Source organism: Trachymyrmex septentrionalis, unplaced genomic scaffold (assembly GCF_001594115.1).
Source record: "Trachymyrmex septentrionalis isolate Tsep2-gDNA-1 unplaced genomic scaffold, Tsep1.0 scaffold134, whole genome shotgun sequence".
In the NCBI taxonomy this organism is placed as follows: domain Eukaryota; kingdom Metazoa; phylum Arthropoda; class Insecta; order Hymenoptera; family Formicidae; genus Trachymyrmex; species Trachymyrmex septentrionalis.
The window spans coordinates 512,837-533,505 of NW_017304482.1; the positions used below are offsets into that span (position 1 = coordinate 512,837).

At 30.5% G+C, this 20,669-nt stretch overlaps 4 protein-coding genes across 8 annotated transcripts in view; 1 reads left to right on the forward strand and 3 right to left on the reverse strand.

Moving 5' to 3' along the window:
- Window positions 1-7,597, reverse strand: part of LOC108757225 (probable peroxisomal acyl-coenzyme A oxidase 1) — a 21,621-nt gene extending 14,024 nt beyond the window's left edge. Inside the window, exon 1 of the mRNA XM_018501670.1 lies at window positions 7,294-7,597. Within this exon, the coding sequence (XP_018357172.1) occupies window positions 7,294-7,414 (121 nt within the window). The 5' untranslated portion in view covers window positions 7,415-7,597. The remainder of the gene's footprint in view (window positions 1-7,293) is intronic.
- A 584-nt stretch (window positions 7,598-8,181) lies between these two features.
- LOC108757227 (peptide chain release factor 1-like, mitochondrial) lies at window positions 8,182-10,034 on the forward strand. Of its 2 annotated transcripts, none has more exons than XM_018501671.1 (2): window positions 8,182-8,749; window positions 8,820-10,034. In XM_018501671.1, the coding sequence occupies exons 1-2, from the start codon at window positions 8,368-8,370 to the stop codon at window positions 9,719-9,721; spliced, it is 1,284 nt and encodes a 427-aa protein (XP_018357173.1). In that variant the 5' UTR covers window positions 8,182-8,367; the 3' UTR covers window positions 9,722-10,034. The 2 variants fall into 2 exon arrangements, with proteins under 2 accessions (XP_018357173.1, XP_018357174.1); XM_018501672.1 differs by having other exon boundaries at window positions 8,182-8,650.
- A 68-nt stretch (window positions 10,035-10,102) lies between these two features.
- Window positions 10,103-14,395, reverse strand: LOC108757195 (histone deacetylase Rpd3-like). Of its 2 annotated transcripts, XM_018501610.1 has the most exons (10): window positions 14,172-14,395; window positions 13,473-13,585; window positions 13,236-13,353; window positions 12,778-13,151; window positions 12,521-12,668; window positions 12,160-12,445; window positions 10,981-11,209; window positions 10,761-10,863; window positions 10,358-10,463; window positions 10,103-10,257 (listed from the first exon to the last, which is right to left on the reverse strand). In XM_018501610.1, exons 1-9 carry the CDS (start codon window positions 14,215-14,217, stop codon window positions 10,393-10,395), a joined length of 1,488 nt encoding a protein of 495 aa, XP_018357112.1. In that variant the 5' UTR covers window positions 14,218-14,395; the 3' UTR covers window positions 10,103-10,257; window positions 10,358-10,392. The 2 variants fall into 2 exon arrangements, with proteins under 2 accessions (XP_018357112.1, XP_018357110.1); XM_018501608.1 differs by having other exon boundaries at window positions 10,103-10,463.
- Window positions 14,396-17,394: 2,999 nt separating this feature from the next.
- LOC108757235 (voltage-dependent calcium channel subunit alpha-2/delta-3) overlaps window positions 17,395-20,669 on the reverse strand; it is a 15,016-nt gene continuing 11,741 nt past the window's right edge. For all 3 annotated transcript variants that reach the window (XM_018501686.1, XM_018501688.1, XM_018501687.1), the window contains 4 exons: window positions 19,592-19,869; window positions 18,832-19,169; window positions 18,261-18,512; window positions 17,395-17,985 (listed from right to left, as the gene is read on the reverse strand). In XM_018501686.1, the coding sequence (XP_018357188.1) occupies window positions 17,605-17,985; window positions 18,261-18,512; window positions 18,832-19,169; window positions 19,592-19,869 (1,249 nt within the window). In that variant the 3' untranslated portion in view covers window positions 17,395-17,604. The remainder of the gene's footprint in view (window positions 17,986-18,260; window positions 18,513-18,831; window positions 19,170-19,591; window positions 19,870-20,669) is intronic.

Genomic DNA, 20,669 nt, shown 5'->3' on the forward strand with positions numbered 1-20,669 from the left:
GTTGTTTTGAAAAAGTACAATATAATTGTGAATATTATGAATATACGAACATTTGCGATAATTATTATGTACTACGGTTTTTTCGATATGTTCGTAATGCCTGAAGAGGGCTTAATCCGATAGCCGAAACTTGTAATTTGTATTTAAACTGAGTTTTTATTTATTTTTTTTTATTATATATTTTCTTCAGTTTTATTTTTTTTTCTTTACTTGTTCTTTAATTTATTCTTTTAATTAGATGACTTGTTTTTTAAAGAAATGTTGATCTTACTTTGCCCTTTATTTATTGTTATTTATTTTGTATAAGAAGAGTCCTTTTGTTAGTCAATTTGTTAAATGTTTAAAATTATAATTCATAATTAATAAAAAATATATTTTTAATGTGTAAATGCCATTTTTTATATGTTTATAACCTTACATTAATAAAATTTATCAGAATAACTTGCTTTGTTAATTTTCAAATATTTTTTTTGCAAACGTTATGAAATTATCAACTTACAATGAATCTTTTTTAATACAAAAATTGAACATTAACTAATGAATTGGTAATATATAAACTGTTCTTTCCTATTGATGATGTATAAACTGTTCTTTCCTATTGATAATATATAAACTGTTCTTTCCTCTTTATATCTGTATATCTTGACTGATTATCTAATTGTTTTTGCTTTAGCTTGTTCGGTTACTTTATAAAATTAGAGTTGTCACCTAAATTTTTAGTCATAGATTCAAAATTTATTGTCATCTCATTAGTTGTAATAAATTTTTTTGAAGTTACAACATTAAACAAAGCTGATTTTCTCCAATAATATTCGACTTCAGTTGCAGATATGGTCTATTAATATATTAAGAAGGCTATACCATGCTTACATTTTCCTATAATTAAATTCAATATATTTATAGAAACTTACTTTACTTTATATTGTTATAAATATGTATTACTATACATAATATACATATATAAATTTTTATCTTGGATTTATTTTTACTTTGTATTTTTAAAGTCGCAAATGACTATTCTGTAAGGATATTTAAACGACTGTTTATTGAATTATTACTTTTATGAAATAAAAAAATTTAATTGTTTTTTAAACTATTGCTCTCAAATATTTCAACCTTCTGATGCTGCACATTCAAAACATTCTACGCGTTGAACTATTTCTTTTTCTTCGTCGATAATACAGATTATAGTATAATCTAATCTTTTTGTTGAACTCGGTGCTCAGGGCAGAGTCTTCCTTTTATTGTACAAATAGAACCTTCCCGTTTGACGTTAAATATTATATATTTCGAAACAATAAATACAGTTATTTGTGGTAAATTCGTTGAATCGACTTTAATGAATCCTGAATCCAATTAGTTTGGCATTTTATTTTAATATTATTAATTTATAAAGAGATTTTTAAGAAAAAAATTTTAAGATTTCGCTTTAGCCTTCCAGCGTAAGCAGATGGTTGCAGATGACTTATTGCAGTGTGATGTCATGCACTTGTTAGCCAATCAAAATTATTTTCTCAAATTTCAAATATCATTAAACTTTATTTTAGTTTTTTAGTACCTACCTATTTTGCTAAAAATTACAAATTTTATTATATATAAATTTATAATAATGCATATTTCCATAATAAACAAAAAAATATATATAATTTTTTTCATGCAAACTCGCTATAATAATCAAACTGAATAATTAAACTAAACAATTTTAAATGATCAAATCAAATCAGGTTTCTATATAAAAAGCTATTTCTTTTTATAGCTATGGAAGCAATTTCGTTCTTGTTGAAAACTATCTCATATTTTGGTTAAAAATTAAAATAATTTCCGTATTATCAGCGAAGGATAGAAGAAATTCTACTTCGATTCACAATTTAGATGCTTTCCATAATGACAGAATAACAATCAATTTGCGCAAATTATTTTAGATAGTTTACGTCAGTATCAATAATATAATAATAACAGATATACGTATAATAAAAAGTGAATACATCAATATGAGATATTTAATCTCATGTTGAACATTGAACCGAATAGTTGCGCATATACTTATGCAAAAAAATGTATGCTTTTATGTATACATTTATCGCTTTTATAAATATTTTAAAATCGTATTTTACAAAAGATTTACTGTAACATATCATAGCTCTTACATCTTTTAAATATAATTAGTGGTTTTAATCTCAAGCAATATACTTTAATGTTTTATAAATGATAATTATAAATATATCATAAATGCATAAAAAATAAAAAGTTTAACAGTTATCTGAATGTTCATGCAAAATAATATAAAATATAAAATTTAATACACGATAAAATCATATGAATTAAGATCCTTAAAGTATATTCTCGCGTGCTTATATAAAAAATTATACATATACCTATTCCACAAACTGATTGACGCAAATGATATTAATTGACGCAAATATATTTTAAATATATACATAATTTTTATATAATACTTTTTTTTCACTTTCTCGCTATCTTGATGAAAATTTGTCTCAGAATTTTTCAAATAATTTTTCAGAATTTTAATATAATTTTATAACTTTCTCACATTTTTTATACGAATTAGAACACTTCTCAGAAAATCTACATCTTTTCTCAGAATTTTTCATATGTATATGTTAATTATGAAATATCATAAGATTTTTAAGATTTGTTGTAAGTATAATTTCTGATAAAATATTATAAAATCTAAAAAATTTAAAAATATTTTTCAAAAATACTTATGATAAAATATTTTAGAATATTTCAGAATTCACTTATATGAAAAATTCTGAGAGAAGATGTAAACTTTCCGAATATTTCTAAGTATTTCTGAAAAATATTTCAATTCGTATAAAAAATATAAGAAAATTGTGAAAAAAATTTTCACCAGGATATACATACATAGAGAAAAGCCTCCTATTATGAGATAGGCATCTAATATGAGATAGCGTTTCTATTAAACTAATAAACGCTAACTATTGGATCTACCATGAATTTATTGCTCTTAAATTAAAAATTATTTAGTAAAAAATTCATTATTAGATCATACCTGCAGTCATTGTAAAACAAGATTTTAGAATTTGGATATCTTCAAGTTTCATTGAGATGAGCCTTTAAACTTTGTTTATTATTTAAATAAATAAATATTTGGAAATAAATTCTTCATGTAGTGATAGAATAAGATCATATTAATAGAAACACGGGATATGTTGAATTGTTTAATTACAGAACAAACTAATCAAGACTCCTTATAAATTAAAGAGCTAGAAAGGATACGGGCAGTAGGAGTCAAGCGCAGAAAACATCGGGCAAATAACATATTTATGAAGTGTGAAACTTCTTTATTCACTAAAACGCGCTTACATGTTTCGGCTCACTTTTGAGCTCTCCTCAGAGATAACACAAATTAACATAATAAACTGTGAATAAAAATTATCCTACCATGGTGAGCTCCCCTATCTCGAGAATTTAAACGCCAAAACAAAGTGAAAGAAAAAGAAAAAAGAAAAAGAACGAAAAAGGGGAAATATTGGAAATAGAGAATATGAAAAACCAATTTATCAAAAACCTTAAGATTATAATTAATTATCCCGAAAATAAGGACGCTCACTCTGATCACAAATCACAAACTATTATATATCGCAAATTATCACTATGAATTATTCAAATCATCACTATAAATTATTCAAAAACCGGTTCTCGATATTTTAGCCAGTCAGTATCAGACAGAGTCACTTTTAGTTTTAGCTAGTATTATTAAAGCTTACAAATAAAAAATTTGCGTTGAAATGTTAATCAATTCTATGAAAATGAAAGACTGAGTCAGTGTCGTTCGTACGCAATAATGAGTCTTTCTGGCGTGATTTTTTATTACTTTCCAACTTTCATTTTCTTTCAATCTTAAGGTTTTTGATAAATTGGTTTCATATTCTTTATTTCGATATTTCCATTATTTTCTTTTTTCATTTTTTTTCTTTCACTTTTTTTGACGTTTAAATTCTCGAGGTAGAGGAGCTCACCATGATAGGATAATTTTTATTCACAGTTTATTACGTTAATTTGTGTTATCTCTAAGGAGGGCTCAAAAGTGAGCCGAAACATGTAAGCACGTTTTAGTGAATAAAGAAGTTTCACACTTCATAGATATATTATTTGCGCGACGTCTTCCGCGCTTAATTCCTATTGCTCGTATCCAGTTCTTTAATTGCAGAAGTTAGATTTGATGATCGTAAAACCATAAGGCGTGGAAATCGTAATATGAGATACCCAGGGTATTTCTAATATAAAATAACCTATGCTCCTATGTTATAATGAAAACCGTTGCTAAAGTATAAATGTTATTGTACAATAATAAAAAAGACAACCGGAATGGACGTCGAGTGTCTATTTCTGCGATGCTTGATTCCAACTAACTGAAGACGAGTTCTGAGTACAATCTATCGCATGTTTACTTTTCGCGCACGCTGGCTGTGTTTGTTCGTTTTTTTAGAAACATTAAATAAAATTTTTTAATTGCAATACTGACTATACTTTGCGTTTTATTATCGATTTCTCGGGGCATCTCATATTAAGAGCGCAATTTTTTAACTTTACGATTTGCTCACTTCTTATATTTTTTTTATTTAAAAAAAAAATGGAATTTGAATTAAATTTTATATAACAAACGTTATCTTAAAGCTTATTAAATTCCCTTCAAAATGACCTATTATTTTTTTAAATTCTGCTTATAGACTTCTAGCATTTTCCCAAAATGAACTCGGTATCTCATAATAGAGGCCTTTCCTCTATGTATATATATATTTTTCTTTTTAATACAATATTAAAATAATTTTATATTCCACTGAACTCGAATATGTCTGAAAATGAATTAATCGTTAATCGGTAAGCTAATAAATAACTTTTGATTACAACTGAAACAATACAAAAACAATTATAAGTTAAATTAAAAACAGTTATGCACGTTTACCTCGACATAAATGATAAAAAAAAATATAAGATGTGTAGTGTGTATGTGTGTATTGTTAAAAGATGTAATACTAAAGTCCATCAAATAAAGTACAGCGGAAAGATTCAATATTAAAAATAGAATAAACAAATGAAAACTGAATTTCTTATTTACTTATATTTATAATTATATTTTATAATGAGACTAAGGTGTGTGTGTGTATGTGTATATATATATATATATATATATATATGCAAGACCGTAATATTAATGACTATAATATGAGCAAATACGTAATTTTATAAAAAATATTCAAAAAGATACATATATGCAAAATATGCAAAATAAAAAGATTTTAACACTTTGATTTTACGTAATCCGTGTAGATATGCATTTTATGATACCATATCTATATATTATATATTTATATATAATATAAAATATGCATTTTTATATCCCAGCTTTAATTGTGACACGTGCAAAAATTTGCAAATGTATTAATATTATAAAACAAGTGAATAAAATTATAAAGGACAAGATAATTGTTGGAAGATATAGAACGGCGAAAAAGAAAGTTCTTGTTGATAACGAAGTAATGACGCAATAATTAAATGTTAAAGCATATGTTACTAATATAATTAAATGTTTTCTTATTAATTTACTGTTCATCATATCTACGATGTTTGCAAAAATAAATATTTATGATTTTTCAATATTCAAATATTTATGAGTTGAAAAACTCTGATAAAAAACAAATGCTAAGTCATACAAAATAAATTGTCAAGGCCTGATTGTACCAACGTTACTTTGACTTCAAGCAAGTTTATTAACATGAAATATATACAATATATATACCTCTACCTTAATAATTTTATATTTAGAATAACTACATATAGATGAATCACATTATGTAAAAAAATTATTTTATTTTAAACAATGGCAATAATTTTTATATAATCTTAAAAAATTCATTCTTTCAAATATTAATTTTATTTTTATTTACAACTTCTCAGATTATAGACAACTTTTATATAAAATATTTTTCTTCAAAATCCATTTTTCAAGAGATATTTGAGATCATCATTTAAAATGGACCATATATATTTATAAAATTAAATATATTTGAATATATTATATACATGATTGTTGGGCAAACATTTATGACACCATATGCGGTATCAATAAAAATAATTGTTTATAAATCAATTACGGTATATTAAAATCGGTATATTACGAAAACTGTTATTAATTGTTATTAAATTTACATCAAACTTATCTATGTAATGAATTAACATTGTAGTTTTGTATATTCAAAGTAAATAAAGATTTTATTAATACATACAATGTTTGATCAGACAAACAATAAACTCAAGAATGAACATTTTACAAACTCCGAGATATGATAAAATCAGTATTTATATGCAATTTGATAACAAGTTTTAGAACAGTAATTTCATATAGCAATATAAAGGAAAGATCTTACCTAAATCCTATTAACTATCCTAATTTATATCTCCTATCTTTACACACGTGGTGAGCTTACTCAGAGCCAACGGGAAAAGGGGAAGATCGCTAAAGGATGAAATCCGATTCCATCTCTTTCATTTATTCACACACGCGCATACTAAGTTTAACTCGATCGCAATTACCGTTCAACATTAATATTATTAAGAATAATATTATTACGCAAAAAAAAAAAAGAATAATTCATTCGTGTGGTCGATTACGAGAAATCAAAAGAGTACTCAGTAATAAAGTATAAACTTTCGCGCCTTTCACACTTTTACCTGTACTATTTCTCAATGCATTTCCTAGAAAATATCATAGAAAGTTGTAAACCTTTCTATTCGTTATAAACATTATGTAGTCATTCGCGTTTTAAAAGTATTACTCCTTGCAATTTGCGATACAATTCCTTTTCCCATTTCCATTTACAATTAAGTTGTATTTATCTTTCTTATTTCCTTTTCTCTATAGAAAATAACAAGTGTTCAGAATGTGCTGCAACAAATCACAAATAAATCCAAGAATAAATGTAATATAAATCGAACTTGTGTAAGATAAGTTATAGTCGCGAAACAGGATGTAATGTGTAAGTTTTAGTGCTTTATCGCAAAAAGTAAGTATATACGTAGCTGATAAATAGAAATAATTATAATAACTCAGCGATTGGGCGTTAACATTTCATAGCAATTCTCGCAATGATAAGAAAAGACGAAGATATTACGTCATGTAATGTGTGTGTGTGTACACACACACGCGCGCACGCGCACACACACACACACACACACACACACACACACATTACATGCACACGAGCAATGCGTGCGAATTAATCAGCGAGATTAAACGAGACGACGAACCTAACTCATGCCGATGCGATGTTTTCGCCTTACTGCCATCCCAGAAATTCGTGAGCTCCATAGGATCGAAGCTGCATCTCTCGCGCTCGCGCCGCAAATCCGCGTTTATTGTCACCGTCATTATTAGCTGATTATAGGAAAACGTCACACCAGAGCATCTGCCAGTAACGACTGTTGTTCACGTGAACTACCGACTATCCCACGCGATCACTGGCGATCACGTCGCGCTTACAATTGATAACAAACACACCACTGACTAAACCGTTTACCGCGCCTAACTAACGGAGTGACGGCCACTGGCAGGCCACTCGCCACTGGAGCAAATACAGCAATGCGACTCTCTGTCGCTCTTCTGTCTCTGTCAGACGTGTCGGCGCTTCTGATGAATGTATCCAAACGAAGAACGCATGCGCGAAACAACTTGACTAACATCGCCATCTGAACTTCCCTCTTCTCATTTCTTATTCCATTTTCCGCTTTCTCTCTCTCTCTCTCTCTCTCTCTCTCTCTCTTTCTCTCTAGCTTATTACATTATCGATAAAATGTTAACGATATATATATAGTCAAGTTAAAATTTCGAAGCTCACAATGTAATATTTTATGACTTATTGTTGTACAAATATTTCATAGATACATGTGTATATATTTTGTGTAGCGTGTATTTCTTTTTAAATTTTAATTTCAAATATAAATAGATATTTTTTATTAATACAAATCGACACAAGTATCATTCTGTCTTTGTCTTTGTTATATTCATGGAATACAAAGAAAGGTAGAACGACATATATATGTGTCAATTTGTGTAAATGGAAGACATCTTGAAATAATGATGTATGAGAAATATAAGGGGGGGGGGAGAGAGAAAGAGACAAATTTAGATAGAATTACTGGACAATTTATTACTTAGAGACTCTTCTTTTTCAAAGGAAATTTCTAAACTGGTGATATACTGCACTGATACAATAATAAGTTGGAGTGAAACGAATATAGTTTGTTTTACTCCAACTTATTGCACCGGTTCTTCACACTAGTTCAGGTTCAGAACTTTCTTCGAAAAAGAACAGGTGCTCGCGCATGTGTTCTTTATCCTGCCGACAAAATCAGTTGTATTATTGTATTGTTATACGGATTCGCAGAATGTCTTTACTAGTTCGGAGATGCAAATTCGATAGTTGCTGGTATTCGACACTCGTAAATAGGCTAAAGCTTAACGAGCTACCTACTTGGTCGTTAACTAACCTGATTTGGACTTCGAGAAGTTTTTGCAATGCACACGCGAAATTAAAGATTTTAGATGACAAAACTAAAAAGTTTTTAGATTATCTCATGAATGAGTACAGAAACAAGTCCTGGCAAAGTAATAACTTTATCGATTTTGTCGATTTAAATGCTTCCGGTAGTTTATTTAATGAAAGAGTACAACTTGTGGAAAATATTCAAAATTTGCATGATTTAGGTAAATGGAGTAATCAATATGACAACTTACATTATTTATTTTAGTTTACAACGAAAATTTCTTTTTACAGGGCAACAAGATGTAGAGATAAAAAAATTAGCAGAAGAAGAAACAATGTTGTACAAAGAACAATTAAATGAACTTGATGAAAGATTGTTGCACATGATACTGACAACCATGTATAAAGATTTTTACAGTAACATCATTATTGAAATAACGGCAGGTGTTGGTGGTAAGGAAGCAATGCTGTTTGTCAAAGACTTGTATGATATGTACATAGGTTATGCCAAGTATTTAGATTTGGATCATGAAGTGATCGACATACAGATGGCTGATAAGGGTATTAGACATGCCAGTATTATGATTTCTGGTGATCAAATCAACAAGTTTCAACATGAGGGTGGTGTACACAGAGTACAACGGATACCAGCTACAGAAAAATCAGGCAGAGTACATACTAGTACTGCCTCAGTGGCTATTCTGCCAGTGCCATCAGAAATACAGATTATGATTAATGAGAATGATCTAAAAATAGACACAAAAAGAGCGTCTGGTGCAGGTGGTCAACACGTGAACACTACGGACTCTGCAGTGAGGATAACGCATTTGCCAAGTGGGTTAAGCGTTACCTGTCAGGTACATAGATCACAAGGGTCGAATAAAAAAATGGCGATGGACAAACTGAGGAGTATCCTGTATGAACAGCAATTGAATAAGCAAACGTCGTTCACGAGTAAATTACGGCAAAAGCAAATGGGAATGGGATTCAGGAATGAGAAGATCAGGACATACAATTATAATCAGAATCGTGTGACTGACCATAGGCTAGGCCAAAATGGGACTTTCAACAACTTGATAGAATTTATGCAAGGTGGAGTAGCTCTAGAGGAATTGGAGGACAGATTGTATAATCACGTACAGATAGAAACTCTGTTAGAAGTAATAAAAAAATTGGAGTCACAATCAAAGTAATGTTAATTCATTCTAGCATCATCATTTTGATATAAAAGATTGTATATAGGATTTGTTTTACATAGGCATTGTACAGGACACAGAATCAAATATATGTAATATATGTAGTAATACTAACACATTCTCATTTATATTTGATCGAGATGACATTCCTCTCACTTGATAAGACAGACTAATTTAATTTTATATATGTATACACACACGCGCACGCACGCGCGCGCACACACACACACACACACACACACACACACACACATATATTCGCCGAATTTGCTGATCAACATATGGAATTTTGTATTTATTTTTTATCTTAACTGTGATGTAAAACAACTTTACTTATTTCATTAAATACAAAAGTACAAATACAGTAATATACAAAATTCATATGTTAATAATTTCTCTTAATCTTTAAGAATCATGGAAAAGATTCTCGTCATTGATGTACACATATTTCTTTCTATATTTGGATTCCATATACCTTATCTTCATCCAGGCCTAAGCAGATTGCACACACATGATATCGCTATCTGAAGAGGCTTCAATATGCAGCACAATAACGATCCCATGAAGAGTTCTATTATTTCTTCATTTAAATAATCTAAACTTATCTAAATTTTTAAATAGGGACTTTTGTACTTGTGCAGATATGCAAATTCTGTAGCAGTCACTTATCAGATATTAATTCCACCCTCTTTTCTTATTTCTTCATTTAGGAAATTTACTTTCTCATCCTTTTCATTTTCTAGTTAAATAGAAATATTTATATAATTATTATATTTCTAAATCAAGCTTGTTTAATTTAAGCTTCGGAGTCAAAACGCAAAACCATCGACGCAAAAAGATTCAATGTGGGTAAGATTTCGAAGACTGTATAATGTTGATATGCATCTGAATGACGTTTATCAATACTTTACAGTCTCCAAAATCTTACATTGAATTTTTTGCGTCGATAGCTTTATGTTTTTAGTTCCGGGGCTCAAATTGGAAGTTTGGTCTGAATATTAATTTGCAAAAATAAAATAAAAAATTAATGTAATACCTCTCAGGTCTGATTTCATATCATCTTCTTTCTTTGAATTAATGTGCATAATACGCATATCCATTTCTTGACCTTTTTCCAAACGCAGTCGCTTCGTAGATCCCTTTAATATAAAGAAATGTCAAAACTCAATATCTATGTATAATGCAAATAATGCAAATAATACACTTTTTTTAATCGATCAAGTATAGAGATTAGTAAAAAAGTTAAAGGTCACCACCTTGTATGATCTGTTATCTCTTCGCCCACCTTCACCTTCATCTTCACTATCACTATATTCATTCTCATGTTGTATCCTCTTATCTAAATCACGTTGAGGCAGTCTTTCATCAAGATTCATCTTCTCTTCAATTTCTGAATCTTCAATAACGGCACCATCCTCTGGTATTGCCTGAACTTGTACGCCAGGTGCATGAGGTAACATTCTCAGGTTTTCAAACAACCTTGTTCTATGATAAAAGCCAACGAATTAGTTTGTTAGTATTAGAGGAAAACCCCCTATATTATGAGATAGGCGACTAATATAAGATAGCGGCGTTTCTGCTAAACTAATAAACGCTATCTATTGGTTTCACTATGAATTTATTGCTCTTAAATTGAGAACTATTTAGTGGAAAATTCATTATTAGATCATGCCTGTAAATCATTGTAAAAAAAGATTTTAAAATTTGGATGTGCCTTCGAGTTTCTTTGATGAGATGAGCCTTTAAAACTTATTTATTATTTAATAAGTAAATATTTGGCAATAAATTCTTCATATAGTGATAGAGTAAGATCATACTAATAGAAAAATACGGGATATGTTGAATTGTTTAATTACAAGAGTCAGATCGTAAAACTATAAGGCATGGAAATTGTAATGAGATACCTAGGGTATTTCTAATATGAAATAACCTATGTCATATCCTATGAAAATCATTGTTAAAGTATAAATGTTACTGTACAATAATAACAAGGACAACTGGAATGATCATCGAGTGCCTATTTCTGAGATGCTTAGTTCCAATTACCTGAAGACGAATTCTGAATATAATCCATTGCATTCTCATTTTCCGCATATACTGGCTGTTTGTATTTTAGAAACATTAAATAAAATTTTTTAATTGCAATACTGATGTACTTTGCATTTTATTATCTATTTCTCGAAGCATCTCATATTAGGAGCACAATTTTTTGACTTTGTAATTTGCTCCCTTTTTACATTTCTTTAATTAAAAAAAAAAAATAGAATTTGAAATTTTACATAACATTATCTTAAAGCTTATTAAATTCCCTTCAAAATGACCTATTATTTTTTTAATTCTGTCTATACTCGGTATCTCATAATGGGGCCCTTTCCTCTATATTAAAAACATTGTATAAAAACAACTTACACATAGAAATGAAAATCAGAACTTACTTAATTTTATCGAGATATTCGGAAGTGTTTTGATTTGTCATATTTGAAGGACTAATATGCAATTTAAAGTCAGGGCCAAAATATTCAAAGTAATCGTTATATGGAAGCTCGTTAGCGATTTCACATCCGAGAGCCACCGATGTTTCATATGTCCAACATCTGGATACATTTCTGATAGTATAACCACCACCTCCCACCATCAAGAAAGGTAAATTATATCTCTTCACAAACTCTACGCATTTACCATGGCCTCTCACAGTTAAATTAAAGCATCCCAATCGATCACCTACATAATGATTAATATTTGCATTGAAAATTATGTAATTTTATTGTAACATATAATTTGAAAAAAAAATCTTACCTGTTAATGAGTCTGCTCCACACTGTAAAACAACAGCAGAAGGTTGAAATGTCTCCATCACTTTAGAGATGATAGGAACGAATATCGATTCATAACTTTCATCATCCATACCATCCCTTAAAGGTATATTAACTGCGTAGTACTTTCCCTGTTAGAAATGACAAAAAGAAACCATATATACTAATAATGAGTTAATATTTCAGATAAGTAATACTATAGATACTATATTATTACAATATTTTAATAACTTGTTTTACCTTTCCTGCTCCCATATCGCGAAGATCTCCTGTTCCAGGGAAATATTCGCCATATTTATGAAATGATACCGTCATTACTCTATCCGTTGTATAAAAAGCTTCCTCTACACCATCGCCATGATGAACGTCAATGTCGATATATAAAACTCTCTGATGGTATTTTAGCAATTCCAAGATCCCAAGTACAATATCATTTACATAGCAAAAACCAGAAGCTTCGCTCTTCTTTGCATGATGTAGGCCACCACCCCAATTGATACAAATTTCTGAGGCTTGTTTGTTGAGTTTAACAGCAGCGGCTACAGATCCACCAGCTGATAATTGACAAAATTCGTACAAACCATCGAAAACAGGGCAGTCTTCTCCTACATTAACTGTCCCACAAAAAAAGAAATATTAAAATGTTTCAAAAAAACATCATTTTAATCAATCATTATTATTCAACAATAATGTCTTACATCGTTGCATTTGTTTATTGTATTCTCCCATATTGTCTGGTCGTATTGATCTCAAAAATCTGATGTAGTCATCGCTATGAAATTTTGTCATTTCTTCTGCTGTAGCTTTATGAGGTCGCTAGACAATAAAATGTAAATACATTATAATAATCACATTCTAAATAAATGTATTTTGATAGAAAACTATAAACAAGTAAAAGATGAATAAATGGAAGATAATTATAAAAATGTATTTACATATATTTCCATCTTTCTATAAAGACCATAATTCAAGAGTAGATTGTGCGTCATTCGTATACGATGTGGCTTCATAGGATGTCCTTGACCATAATAATAATTTCCAATATCACCTGGTTAAATTGAAATAAACATGCTTAAATAAATCAAAGCACAATATATAAAAAGTATCAAATTTTTCATTATCATCAATGGATGTGTTTCAGTGAAGATTACAGTATACTGGAATACATTTGAGAATCTTTCGCCACTTTCTACAAAAACTATATTACTTTCCATTATGTTGATTAAATTATTCGATTCAATACAGAAAATATTTTTGGAAATATGTAAGATATATTGGAAAAATAACTGTATTATCATAGTTTATTGTAATTACACTTGGATATACAGATACATAATAGCTATGTAACCAAGAACGGCTGACGCTACAGTCGCGCGATAGCACGGTTGAGAGTCTGTCGGCTTAACCATGCGAAAATCGTATTATCAAACGTAATGAGCATGCAAATCTCAGTTTACTGCGTCGAGATAATCGTGCTTCTTATTATTTGTCATTTATCAAGCGGAAAAGAGGCTGATTAGCGGCCAAATGTCAAGCGAGATGAAATAGAAGTATAAACGTGAGAGGTGCAACATATTTCGACAAGGTTCCAAGATATATTTCTGTGGTTTTACAACAGCCCTTTTAGTACTTACTATCATAGTAATAACAGACGCGCTTCTTGAATGGCTGCATGGCCATTTCTACGGATTCTACTCTCGTTAAAATCGGATGAGACTGGATAAAACACTTGGTACGGAATTAAACGAAGACCATGGGTAGTGGCTTATACTGACAACTGTACACAACTATATTTCAGTATACATGTGTCGTTTAAATCCGCCAGAACTCGCTTTCATTCGCTTCGATTCGCTTACACCATGAGGTCGAGAGGGGAACTCAACTCTCCCTCCCCCCCGGCCCCTTATAAAGATGCGTCCCGTTCCAACGACATCTGGTGGTCTGCTTTCTGTACCTGCACTAGACTGTTCTAGACTCTCTCTTTCTCGCTTTAAACAAATATCAAAGTACATCTATCTTACTTTAAAGTGGGAGCACAGGCTCTTGCATAACATATAACAGGTAATGCATAAGAAATTGAACCGTCAAAGTTCTTCTTTTCCTTCCTTTTATGAAATAAAGCACTATGATTGTTTGAATTTCTTATGCTTTATGTGTTATGCGTTATGCAAGAGTCTGTGCTCCCCGCTTCAGTTTCAAAAGTGTACACTAGTATAGAAAACAGACCTTGAGTTAGAACTAAAAGGGGCTTCACATAATAAAAGGAACAGGGAATAGAGAATAAGAATTTCAACCTTCTATCAGAAATCATATAATGTGGAATACACAGTTCCTGATAGGTTGAAATTCTTATTTTCTGTTCTCTGTTCCTTTTATTGTGCAGTCCTAAATAGTCATGTGACTACTGACAAAGTAGCGCTAAATTCAAATCGTGAAGAAATATCTTGGAGTGCTACTCACTTTTGAAAGATTAAAGATAAAGATGAAAGATAATAAATGAAATTAACAGACGAAAGATTAAATATAAGATTAAAAAATTGCTGGCACATTATAATCAATATCAATATGTATTACTATTAGGTTAGGGAAAATATTCCTTAACAAGTAAAGACTTTTAGCAACCCATATATTCTATTTTTAAAAAAATTAACAATTACACCACTTGATAGAGCAACGTTTCAGCTTTAAGAATCAGTATTTTTAATGGAGTTACGAGTAATAAAATCAGAATGTTTCTTTTTACTTAATCCGCGAATAATTCAAGAAGAAAAAAATCATAGAAACATTTTTATAAAATAATTTTGTAGAAGAAGCTTTAAGCTTTCACGATAGATAGTCGAAAATCTGTATAAAAATTTTTTTGAACATGCCACAGACCTACAAAATAAAAAGAAAATTCATTTTTTTTTCAGTTCGTAGTTTTTCTATATACCTATACATAAAAATTACAAAACTCAGAAAAATTAAAAAAAATATATATATAGTAACTATTCAAAGTAGAGAGTTCAAGCTTCAAAACTTTTTTAAATTTAAATTTTTATCATTTTTAACGAAAATATTGATGGTGTCTTTTTTTACCAACATCTAATATACTTCTAAAAAAGGGGGAAATAAAAAGAATTACAATCGAGAGTGTTACAGGCCGCAGAACTCTTAGAACTTTCAGGAGTATACGCAGAGTGGAAAGACGGCAAAAAGCTGGAAAACAGAACAGAACATGTATGAATACAAAAAGTGAAGGGAATAGTGAAATATTTAGAGGCATAATTGAGGTTTAAGTAAAGTTCAGTCTTCTCTTGAAAAGTTGTCATTTTGATACGAAAACGTTCTTGTTTTACATAGGCAAGCCGTTGTACATAGCAAATAGTAATAAACTCTATGTAATACAAACAACATCCCCCGTTCCCCGAACGGAACTCGTTCGCGCGACGAGGCCACCATCCGAGAATTGGAGTTCAGCGGTAATATAGAACGTTCGGTAATTTATTCAATAAACATACAACAAGATCTCATATTCCTCTTTTTTTTCTTTTTCTTTTTGTCTTAACCGCGTGTCCAAAGGCACACACTTTTTTACACACATACATACACACATCTCAATATAATATAGCGATACAAAATTAACATTTTGTAATGGTCTGTAGATGTTGAACAACGCGTCGCCACCCCGCATCACTATCGGTTTATAGTACAAAGCGAATGTATCGTAGTGTATTTGTGAACATTGTAGTGCACAACCTTGCTCCGACGTCTAGAAAAATCTACGTCTCAATGAGTTAGCATTTAAACTGACTAGATCGACTCAGAATACTTGGAGCTTCCTTGTACCATTCAATTGTCCTATCTACATATGATCAAAGTCGGTTGAGACACTTTGATCTTCGGAACGGATCCTGATATTCAGTAAAGTTTGTTTTCTAATTTTTTCAAAAAAGACAAATTCTTCTAATAATACATCAGATGTATTTGAAAAACCATTTTGACTTTTATATATTTATATAATATACTCGATGCTAAAAATGCCAGACAGTTATGCATATTTGAGACATATTCAGTTTTATATCCAGATAATTGCATCATAATTGCTTAATATAAAAATACATCGTAAATGTATGTAACTTTGTGTATTAAGACATTCATGATGCCTAGTAGTATATTTTTTATTTCTTGTTTTGGATCTAATCGCTTATTTTCAATTCGAGTGCAAAATATTTAAAAAAAAATGGATACAAATTAAAAATAATTAATAGAAATTTATCCGAAGTAGAATACTTAAAGTAAAAGACAGACTTCTGTCGATTTTTTTTAATTCAATCTTCTTTAATATAATAAAACGCATTTAGAAAAATCATTTACTGAATCGCATTTATTTTTCTATTATATTTTATGATCGAAAATATGTTAGCGAACGATCCTACGCTAAGCGTTTTAATTCTGATTATCTGATCTGATTTGACGATCAATGACGATGGAGGACAATTTTGTATCTTAGCACACATTTTGATATCAATTGCGTTCGCCACATTTGATTGATCGCATAGAAACTGTACCGGGATGTACCGGGTAGGGAGGGAGATTGGGAATAGCATATTAATTCGTCTAGAACTTGACTGCGATTGTATTTATAGTAACAAGATCGCAATAATGAGAGGTAGAGAGCACAAAATATCTCAAAGTACTCCTGATCAGGATTGTTATATTGAAGAGAAAATAAAAAAAGTTTTATCTAAAAGATATTTTAGAAAGAGAGAAAGAGTTATAGTTTACTTTCACTATTTCTCTCTTACTAAATTCTTCATTTACTCAGATTTTCTCTTGTTTTCAAATTAAATATAATTATATGAATCCTAACTCGTGCAGAAAAAATTCATTAATTACAGAAATTAACAAATAAATAGAAAATAGTTTAAATATGTGCTATGTAACAATCCTGATCGTCGGACAAGACAACTGGATGTACAAATGTCCACACAGTACGCTCCATCAGGCGAAAGTTTCAATTCGCGGCATATCATTTCATTGTTGATTAGTTTGACACCAATTGTTAATTACAAAATCAGGTCGATTTTAATCAAAGAAGAAGGTGCTCTTTTCGGCCAGTACGCATATCAGCAGCAACATCAAGAGGAACAAGTTCGTCTTGGCGCTTGTCGCCAAACCGCACTGATCCTTGATGTCGCTCTCGCGAGGATTCGAACGTATACAAGACTGTGGCCGTTTTCGCTTGAGACCAGTGAGTGCCTTCTGACAAACCAGCGTATTATTCTCGTAGATCACCTCCTCGCTCTTGACCTCCAATTTCGGCGACGTCGTGTCTCCACAATTGGTATCCACCACCACCAACAGCATATTGCTATAAGCCACTGACTGTACCATGTACCATCTATGCTCGCAATCCATGTCCATGTCGTATGAGTCAAACGAAGTGTTTCGCAGGTACAAGTATATCTACAGATTCAATGCATAGACATCAAAATATGAAAAAAATCAAGTTAAGATTAGGAAGATAGCAGCTTATATCAAAATAATTTACTTAGAAATACTCTAATTATTAGAAAAATTATCTTAGAAGTAATAATATTAGTTATTTACAATGTATCTCGTCACTCGTTTTCCTGATCAACTTAGAATCAATTTTTCTTTAGTAAATATACATTATAATTATATAATCAATAATTTTAGTACCTATTTAGTATTTATGTATCTTTTAAATTGAAGTTTACCTCTTGATCGCACACTTCCGGGCGTGTACGATTGATCACAACATCTTGATCAAAGTTTAATCTATCGTCTCTGTCAGTGATTGGCGGAAGTTTCTCTTCACTCTCGTGATCATCACTGTGAACGGCTGATTCATCATCGCTAACATAGCTATATGCTTCCGCGTTTTCATAATCCAATATGCCCGTTCTTGCCCAAGCCCAAGCAGCTTGACTGATCATCCACGACAGTGCTGTTTGCAAATGCTTCCATGGCTGCAACATAACATTTAATTTTTAAATTAACAGAATTGTAACATATATAATTAGAAATTTTATGATATCTTAATAATATTTGCTGTTAAGATTTATCTGTCGTTTATATTTCTTCATTGAAAAAGGAAAAAAGAGACGTATGTGTATATTATCTAATTCTTACATTAGCAAAAGTAATTAAGATCTCTTAAAAATTTTTTAAATAAAATTAATGATTGTTATAGCAAATATATATATATACAAAACAAGAGATAGCTCAGCTTTTCCTTTGACTAGCATTCTTGACATTTAATAGTATATTGCAATTGAAAGTGCTCACAGTAAGAAGAATATTGCCGGCGTTGTTGGTTTGTGAACTTTTGAAGCAAACCGCTTGATAATCAAAGATCCTTATCTTCTCGAAGACACCATCCTTGACTAAGCTGCTCATTATCGGACCTTTGACATCACCAAAAAATTTACCAGCATTTGTCTCGTCCTCGGCGGCGATTATGTAGCCGTTATTGTCAATGAGATAACATTCCCAGACTTTGTCGCCGCAGTGTTTATGGCAATTACCATCGCAGTTAAATGTTATGTTCTGGAAAAGCGCTTGCAAGGCAGTGTGCTGGAATTGAAAGCCGACCACCATGGCCGGCGCCTTTCCCTTCGCGTTTTCTGCAAATTTATTTTTACAGATTTAATATCTTGTCATATCATTATATATACGTATCATTTGTATTTAAAGCAAGTTATCTGACTTACTAAGTTCTTTCCATCTCATTAAAGTCATTAAATTATTAAATTTAAGCTAATGTTGGAGCTAACAATAATTACTTACTTAAAAGATGTTTCAAATATGGATCTTGTAAATATTATGAATTATATTGATTCTATGTAATTTTGGACGATTTGTTTCTATCTCAACTATCAGTATTTAGGAAATTAAAAAAAAAATAAGTTAAGTTCTCAATTAGACTTATTCGTCTTTCTTATTTTCTTTCGCTTATCTTAAGCTCATTGATTTTAATATTTCGGAATTGGAAGGAAATATTCCTCTTCTATTTTGATGGCAGTTTGAATATCGATTATTAACTTACCAATAAATACAGCACGACTGGCAGTGACTAAAGTAGAGTTGTTGGCACCCTTCTTTTCGAGCGGTACAGAAAAAACGAAACTGTCCTCATTTATGTAGTACTGCTCGACCGCTCGTTTATACCACACTTCGTCGATAGCACGAGGATACAATTTACTGAAATGATTCTCCGGTAGCGACATATTCTCATCTACTCGAAGAAAGTCTTGCCATCTGGTCAATCCGTTATGTGTAGCCATAAATGCCAGGACTACCCCAAAGCGTTGTTTGAACTGCTTCCTACGAGAGAAGACACTTCAGAAATAGCGATTCGGATCGTCTACGACTCGAGCTGGCGTTTACTTGTATTTTTTTGAAAAAGTCATTTTAAGATACTTGATATGTAACTATAATACAAGTTATACAGGTTTCTCAAAAATACGCAAGCTCGTAGCTCCTTTGCGCCACATCTATGGGATTTGATTTGAAAAATCCCAAGTTCAAATAAAGAAGGATAAAAAATTATGTCGCAATTATTATCTTTGATTTCACAACAATAATTTATTATTTAATCCATGAAAAAGATAAGTTATATCTTATTACAAGTAAAACATGATTTTACCATTGTAGCATAGTATATATTTTTCTATCATCTCGTTAATTACTTATTTAAATTAAATACTGAAATAAGATTGTGTTGTAAAAGATTCAACAATCAGAGGAAAAAACTATCTTTTTATAGAATGGCGCAAAGGAACGAATAATATTTTTAAAAAATGCTATAAAGCAATCGAAATTAATTGCACATTGGAAAAATCTTCTTGCTTTTTCGCAGATCGCTCGCAAAGCGTTCTTCCTCTTCAGACCTTCTGATCCTGAAAGATGATAATCACCCTACGACTTGCAAGCTAATTAGCGCTGACCCCAAAGTGTCGAAAGTGATGAAGAGAGAAAGAGAGTAAGAAGAAAAAAGCAGAAGAAAAGAAAATAAGATTATATCGCATAGAAATATTAATTAATATACTGAACAAGTACTTTACAAAAAAGATAGCAAATTAAATTAAGAAAAGATACAAATTCTCTATCAATTTTTGTGTAAA

Coding starts and splice junctions, on each gene's coding strand:
- LOC108757227 (XM_018501671.1), top strand. CDS start 8,368: ATGTGTTCTTTATCCTGCCGACAAAATCAGTTGTATTATTGTATTGTT. Junction 8,750..8,819: donor TCAAAATTTGCATGATTTAG/GTAAATGGAGTA, acceptor TTCTTTTTACAG/GGCAACAAGATGTAGAGATA.
- LOC108757195 (XM_018501610.1), bottom strand. CDS start 14,217: ATGGCCATGCAGCCATTCAAGAAGCGCGTCTGTTATTACTATGATA. Junction 12,669..12,777: donor GCGATATGGGAGCAGGAAAG/GTAAAACAAGTT, acceptor CATTTCTAACAG/GGAAAGTACTACGCAGTTAA. Junction 11,210..12,159: donor GAATATCTCGATAAAATTAA/GTAAGTTCTGAT, acceptor CTTTTATCATAG/AACAAGGTTGTTTGAAAACC.